Raw genomic sequence first — 8105 nt, forward strand, 5'->3', positions numbered from 1 at the left:
AGACATCAACATGGAGCTAGCCGACCCCATCACTGAGTCCGAGGTGGAGAAGGCCATCAACCTTCTTTCCTCTGGAAAAGCTCCGGGAGCTGATGCTATCCCAGCAGAGGTGTACATGACAGGTGGTCAGCCCTTCATCACAAAGCTCACCAAGCTCTTTCAAACCATGTGGGATCAAGAAGCAATCCCCCAGGAGCTGAAAGATGCCTCTATTGTGCACCTGTACAAGAGGAAAGGCAACTGTCAAGTGTGCGACAATCATCGTGGGATTTCCCTGCTGTCCATAGCCGGAAAGATCCTGGCTCGCATTCTGCTAAATTGCCTGATTACACACCTTGAGCAGGGTTTCTTGCCAGAAAGCCAGTGTGGGTTCAGAACCAGATGAGGAACAGCAGACATGGTGTTTGAACATGGAACAGGGACAGGACCTGTACATCACCTTTGTGGATCTAACAAAAGCCTTCGACACCGTGGGCCGGGAAGGACTGTGGAAAATCATGTCCAAGTTCGGCTGCCCTGACAAGTTTGTCACCATGGTCAGACAGTTCCACAAAGGAATGTGTGCACAGGTCCTGGATGATGGAGAGGTATCAGATGCCTTTGAAGTGACCAATGGCGTGAAACGGGGGGGGGGGTGTCCTGGCACTGACCCTGTTCAGCATGATGTTCACTGCCATGCTGACAGATGCCTTCAGAGACTGTAGTGATGATATCCCCATCAGGTACCACATGGATGGTGGTGTGTTCAACCTACAAAGACTCCAGGCTAAGACCAAGGTCCTAAACAATGTCATTCGTGAATTCCTGTTCGCTGATGACCGTGCCTTGAGCAGCAGCTCTGAATCTGGCATGCAGGCAAGTATGGACCTCCTTTCTGCTACTTGCGATGACTTCGGCCTCACCATCAACACTAAGAAATTCAAAGTCATGTACCAGCCGGCACCAGGCAAGGAGTACACAGAGCCTGACATTCAAGTTCAAGGGCATAGACTTGAGGCGGTCAGCAAGTTCACGTATCTCGGCAGCACACTGTCCAGAGATGTCTGTGCCAACATTGAAGTGACCAGCCAGATTGCAAAGGCCAGTGCAGCTTTTGGCAGACTGCATTCCACAGTCTGGGAGCTCAGAGGCATCAGCCTAGAAACCAAGCTGAAAGTGTACAGGGCGGTCATCTTACCAACACTGTTGTATGCTTGTGAGATCTGGACTGTGTATGCAAGCCAGGCCAGAAAGCTCCAGCACTTCCACAGCACCTGTCTGCGGCGCCTGTTGCATATCCGGTGGCAGGACCGAATCCCAGACACAGAAGTTCTTGAGCATGCGGGACTACCAAGCATCCATTGCCTGCTTCAGAAGGCCCAGCTTGGATGGGCAGGACATCTCATCCGTATGCCTGATGACCGACTTCCAAAGAGACTGTTCTACGGCAAATTGTGTGAAGGGAAGCGCTCTCGCGGCCACCCAAAGAAGCGCTTTAAAGACAGCCTAAAGGAGTCCCTAAGGAGCTCTGACATCAACCCGGACACCTGGGAAGAATCAGCGGCGGACAGACCAGGATGGAGAGCTGAAATCCACAGCGGTGCCCTGCAGTCTGAACAGCATCGCACTGAAGCAGCAGAAGAGAGCTAGCAGGAAAGTGCGTGCTAGCAGCAGCAGTCTAACACCAGCTCATGCAGATTGTGTGTGCTCCACATGCAGGAGGGGGTTCTGAGCTCACATTGGCCTCATCAGCCATACACAAACAGTAAACAAGGCAGATGTCAGTGGTGCTCATCAAAACACGATGGACAAGAGAGATCATTAATTTACTATTTATATTTCACAGAAAATCACATCTGTGAATAAAATATCTGTGCACTGTATTATATTTTATTTTCTGTGAATCCGTATTCTGTGACTTCATGATGCAAGGATGGGCGAACATGTTCAGGAAAAATAGCATGTGCTCAGACAACGTCACATGGAAACAATGACCTGATTGGTCAGATGTTTTATCAGATCAGGTCCAGGCCTGGAAAAATGGCTCCAGAAGCAATCTCACCGATACGGATAAACCCAGGCCTGGGTTATAGGGATCGTTATCAGTCTGGTGTGAGCACCGACCACATAAACTGCAGGGGACCCATTTATTTATAGTTACTGGTGTTGTGGGACCAGGCCTTTAAACAGTGATAGAAATTTGGAGGATGATGTCACCATTTTATAAATCTATATCCAGGTTTCTGTAAAGCTGCTTTGAGTGCTTTTGTTCACAGTTAAAAGCCTGATACACATAAAAGTTCAGTGAATGGTTGGCTGCACACACTTTTCCACACTTCTGGACTCTTTCATTAGTCTGATAATCAAGAACAGTAAACATGTTGATTATTTCTCTATAACAGCAGCTCAGACAGTAGTGAAGGTTTATTTTAAACGTGATCCTTCTAATACGTGTTTCCATAGCAACAGCTCATTCATTCATTGGAACTTGTACGATGTATATATAAATGGGTTTAAAGAAATTTCTGTAAATCAACATGAAGTTTTGCTGAGTAAATGTTTCTGGAAGGAGTCTCCAGTGTCAGAGCTTTGTAACAGTCAGAGGTGAAGCTGGAACGACATTTTCTGACATCTTCAGGACAGAGGAGTTTATTTACACTTTGTGGTTTCTCACTAATATGACAAGCTGTGTGTGTTTTTTCCCCTTTTGGTCTCAAGTTCAGGAACGAAAGAGGGAGGGGAAAAAATGAAGAATTGTGTATTTTGTATCAAACAAGGATGAACAGACCTGGTGGTGTGACAAAATGGTTTTATTTTACTGGGAGAAAGCCATCAGTTTTAAGAAACACACATCCAAGATACAGAATGAAAACACACACACACACACACACACACACACACACACACACAGCTGTCTGAACTCTAAACTCACAGTTCCATTAAAAACATCAGGGCTGAACACAGACGGAGATCAGTAGTGACCTGAGGAGGGGGAGAAACAAAAACAGGATTGTCATGTAAATTATCTAAAGTTTGCATAATCAATAAATAAATTAAAATAGAAACAGTTTGAGGTTAAATAAGTGTACTGTATGTAAACAAGACTCAGGAGAGAAAATATTTAAGGAATATTTAAAAAAAAAAAAAAAGGCAAAAACATCCAACATTAAAATTCAGGATAATCATTTAAGATGCTTTTTTTATTATTAAAAATTGTTTTTTAAAAAAAGTAAACCTAAATGAACATACTGAGCAAGACAAGAGAAAATAGACTTCAAGAATTAATGAAAACAAATCTAGAATACTTTTGAAGAAATGCAAAAAAAAAAAAAGTAAAAACTGCAAAATGAATTCTGGAAAAAAAATTTAAAACTTAAAAATAAAACCTAGAATTTTTCTACATAATTTCATTTTAATGTCTTGAATGAGTATATAGCTCAGAAAATCATGACCAAGGCAAGGCAAGTTTATTTCTATAGCACATTTCATACACAGTGGCAGTTCAATGTGCTTTACAGAAGTAAAAGCAAAACAGTAAACAATTGAGAATAAAATTACATAAAATAAATGGGAAAAAATATAATAAGAATTAAACAATAGTAGAAATAAAATAATAAAATGAAGTAGAAGTTCAAATAGGGGGGAAAACAGCAGAATAAAATAGAATAAAAGTTAAGTAAAATTTGAAACATGCAGAGACTGTAAAAGTAAAGATTATAAAATGTAAAGAAGACAATATTAATTATTTAACAGAAAGCATCTGAGAACAGCTTGGTCTTTAGTCTAGATATGAAGCTGCCAACAGCAGGAGCATTTTTGATGTCCTCTGGCAGTTGGTTCCATAGCTGTACTGCATAGTAGCTAAAAGCTGCTTCACCACACTTTGTTTTAACAACAGGTTTTAACAGTCAATTTTTCTGCTGCGATCTGGTAGATCTGATTGGGTTCGGCCGCTGCAACATATCAGAGAGGTAATTGGGCCCTGTACCATTTAGAGACTTGTACACCAGCAGCAATGCTTTAAAGTCAATTCTGTAGCTTACTGGAAGCCAGTGAAGGGACCTTAGAATTGGAGTAATAAGTTATCTAAACATAGCATCAGAGAAAATTCTGTACATTTAAAATGAGAATTTTTTTTTGCATTTTACACACACACACGACTTAAAAATGTAAACCCTAAAGAGCAGTGTAGAATGCATTTAAATGCGGCGTTACCTATATTTAACACCAACAAGAGCCTGTGTGTGTATGAGAGAGACACTTACGGGGGGAGTAGGAGCGTGAACGTGAGCGATAACCACCACGGCTGTAGTATGGAGATGGAGACCTCCTCCTGTAAAACACACACACACAGTGTAATCCATATTACTAAGTACTCATAATTTGAGTAAAACACAGAAGTGGTGTTTAGTCTCACCTATATGATCTGCTGTAGTAATCACGGTCGTCATAGCGATCGTAACCTCGATCATAATCACGACGCCAACTCAGACTGGGACCTCCACCTCCACTGTAAAAAACACACACAGAGTTAACACCCCCCATACACAAGTACCTGACAAGCACTCTTCACACACACACTCACTATGTGGGCCGGCCCATGTAGATCCCTGGAGTAGGGGTGTGTGGTCTCTTGGTGATGGAGAAGTCCACTCGGATCCTGCGACCATCCAGCTCCATACCATTTGCTCTCTCTTTCGCCTACATGTACAAAACTATGTGTCCATGTTAATGCTAGTATCATGGTGTATGGTGTAAACAGCAACGGACTTGTGGTACGTCCCATGTTTGATTGTTTTAAAAGAAACTAGAAGTGAACAAACCTCCTGAGAGTCCTCTTTGTTCTCAAAGTAAACAAAGGCGAACCCTCGCGAGCGGCGTGACTGCTGATCGTAGACAATGCACACATCCGTAAGTGGGCCGTACTTTGAGAAGACCTCCCGCAGATCCTGCTCTGTGGTGTACAAACTCAACCCGAACACTCCCAAACACGTGTTTGGATCAGGGTTCGCCTACAAAACATGGAGTGAAAACCACAGCTAAAAGCATTTATCCAACACATCCTCGTTGAGAAGTGATCGGGATACGGGTAACTGACCAGGCACTAATAAGAGTCCAATCAGAATACAAATTAAGGTTCATCATGTGTTTAAGACTCACCCTATTGCCTACATGTCGCCTGCGGTTGCTCATTGGGGAGTGTGAGGGGCTCCGTCGTAGTCATGAATCCCCGCTGTAGGAGCGACTGCATGAGTGGCGGTGTTGAGAGCGAGAGCGACTATAGCACCTCCGAGAACTGTGATAAGAACGAGAGCTAGAAAAAGAGATCAAGAACAAGAGCTCAGACATCAGGTAAATACTGCTACTCTGATAATGCAGGGCTCAACATTAACGGTAGTCCGACTGTCTGGGACGACCAAATGTCTGGTCAAATCTGCATCCGCCTGTCCGACAGGACAAGTTGAATATTTGTTGAAAATCACCATCTTTATAGTAATTATTCAAGAGTTACATCCATAAAACCAGTTCAACCCCCTCAGTGACCCAGCCGTGTTGTTTACAAAATTCCGGGGAAGCCGAGTACAGCAGGTGTGTGTGCAAAAATAACCATGGCGTAATATCTAATTATAGATTAGACTAAATTCATCGAAATTGGAGAAATGGTGATCAAATATCTCAAAATAAATATCTGTGGTGAATCTTCATTTCATTCGGACATTCATTGTATTTTTTCTTTGAATTTTACGACAGTGCTGAACTCACTCGTGGTCTGTTTTCATTCACAGTGTGATTCTGTCCCCCTCATGATGTCCAACTCATTTTCTTTAAATTAATTTATACTTCAGATTTTACTGGATTAATCAGGATGTAACTTTCCTCCGCAAGCTCTGAATTTGTGTGTAACTTAAAACTGCAGCTCAGGTAAGGGGTTAGAACACACACACACACACACACACACACTAATGGGGCTTTGGATAATTTTTGTTTATTGTTAAAGTTTGAGTTTTATTGAAAAATCATAAATCATTAAAGCATAAATGATCATCATAACTAGACCTGCTTTTTGATAAACTTTACTAATCACTTTCGTTTCATTGAACTAGTAAATATATAATAGTAATAAAAATGTTATGGTCAGGACGAGTGAAAAATCTAACTTTTTAGTACAGTCGGACAAATAGCTAATGTTGAGCCCTGTAATGATCCTGTACTATAATGCAGATTTTTCAAACACATTCTTCCACTTATACACAAATGGAGAAAGAGTACGGGTAAAACCCAGAGCGAGAGAGAGAGAGAGAGAGAGAGAGAGAGAGAGCACATGATGGTGGTGGTGGGGGGTGTAAACCCAGAAGGAGAGCGAACATGAGGGAGTACGGGTAACAGCTCACAGGGTAAAATCCAAAAGAACAAGGAGTGCAGTAGAAGCTGCTTGTTCTCATAATTGCAGTCAAGGGAAGCCCCTACTGTCCTGATCAGCTATAGTGAAAACATTGGAACAAGACTAATTATTTTGTTTTTGCTATACACTGAAGACATCTGGGGTTGAGATCAAAATCAGATCAGACAATCAACTTGCAGTTTCTTGTTTCTGTAGACATTTGAATTCAAACACGAGTCTGTTCCAAAAGCAGCCATGCAAGCCCGAGCCATGACACTACCTCCGCCATGCTTGATGTTAGTAATACCAGCAGCACTTGCCGTGTGGGAAGCACCTATCCGTTTACATAGTAAATTGAAAATTTTCAATTGCTGTGTGCCAACATAAAAAATACCCAACTCTTTTGAAGCAGAATGCATTTTATAGAAGAAAAAACCCTCTGAATTTTCAGAATATGCACTCAGATTTGCACAACACTGATTTTGACACAGCGATTTTTTTTCTGAATGCTCATGGTGAAACCGCTGGGCGCAGCCATGTTGGATTTTGGTCAAAAACCAATGACGTGCCACCCCTGTGAATCTAGCTTGCTTTCTATTGGTCGACACTGGCCAAAATCCATACCAGAGGTCAGGAACAATCATGACCCCTGGTGGGCCTTTTCGCGGTCATTTCAGTCAAACCAGAAGCCAGCCAGCAGAAGTTTGAGTCATGGGTCAACAGATATGTATCCTTTTAAGGAAAAAAACAAAACAAAAAAACCTGTGGATTCTGGGGATAAAGGCAAGGCAAGGCAAGTTTATTTATATAGCACATTTCATACACAGTGGCAGTTCAATGTGCTTTACAGAAGTAAAAGCAGAACAGTAAACAATAGAAAATAAAATTACATAAAATAATTGGGGAAGAAAATTAAACAATAGTAGAAATAAAATAATAAAATGAAATAAAAGTTCAAAAAAGGAATCAGCCTCGAGATTAATTATTATTATGGGTTTAACTCATAAAGCGCGCTCTTCCCGTGGCTCTTCCACGAGGGTCACCAAAAATCGTCCCGCAGACACAATCTACGAGGATCACAGTAACAAAGAATTAAAGTAAAAGTAAAATCATTAAAATCCAAGATTAAAAAGAAATTAAAATAAAGAAAGTAAAATCATTAAAATCAAAATTAAAAGAAATTATGTTAAAGGAAATTAATTACTTAGGTAAAAATTAATCAAGTGAAAGCATCTGAAAACAGCTTTGTCTTGAGCCTGGATTTAAAACTAACAACAGTAGGAGCATTTTTGATCTCATCTGGAAGTTGGTTCCAAAGCTTAGCAGCATAGCAACTAAAGGCTGCTTCACCACACTTCGTTTTGACAGCTGGTATTACTAGCAAGTTTTTCTCCTGTGATCTTAGAGACCTAGTTGGTGCATATAATTGAAACATATCCAGTAGGTAGCTGGGTCCCATCCCATTTAATGTTTTAAATAGAAGAAGTAATGCTTTAAAGTCAATTCTATAGCTCACTGGGAGCCAGTGCAGAGACCTTAGGATTGGAGTGATATGGACGACCCTTTTTGTTCTTGTAAGAACCCTTGCTGCTGCATTTTGGATTAGTTGATGGTCTTTGATGGTCTTTTTTGGAAGACCTGTGAAAAGGCTATTGCAGTAATCAACCCTACTGGAGATGAAAGCATGAATAAGTTTTTCTAGATCATGTTTTGACATGAGACCCCTGAGTTTAGAAATGTTTTT

General features: G+C 41.2%; 1 protein-coding gene across 1 annotated transcript; it reads right to left on the reverse strand.

Annotated features, from left to right (window-relative positions):
• Positions 1 to 2950: 2950 nt before the first annotated feature.
• Positions 2951 to 5220, reverse strand: tra2b (transformer 2 beta homolog). Its single transcript, XM_060930610.1, has 6 exons — positions 5140 to 5220; positions 4803 to 4991; positions 4565 to 4680; positions 4397 to 4489; positions 4245 to 4312; positions 2951 to 2961 (listed from the first exon to the last, which is right to left on the reverse strand). The coding sequence occupies exons 1-6, from the start codon at positions 5170 to 5172 to the stop codon at positions 2951 to 2953; spliced, it is 510 nt and encodes a 169-aa protein (XP_060786593.1). The 5' UTR covers positions 5173 to 5220.
• Between the last annotated feature and the right edge of the window lie 2885 nt (positions 5221 to 8105).

This window comes from Neoarius graeffei, chromosome 9, assembly GCF_027579695.1.
Source record: "Neoarius graeffei isolate fNeoGra1 chromosome 9, fNeoGra1.pri, whole genome shotgun sequence".
NCBI classification, from domain to species: domain Eukaryota; kingdom Metazoa; phylum Chordata; class Actinopteri; order Siluriformes; family Ariidae; genus Neoarius; species Neoarius graeffei.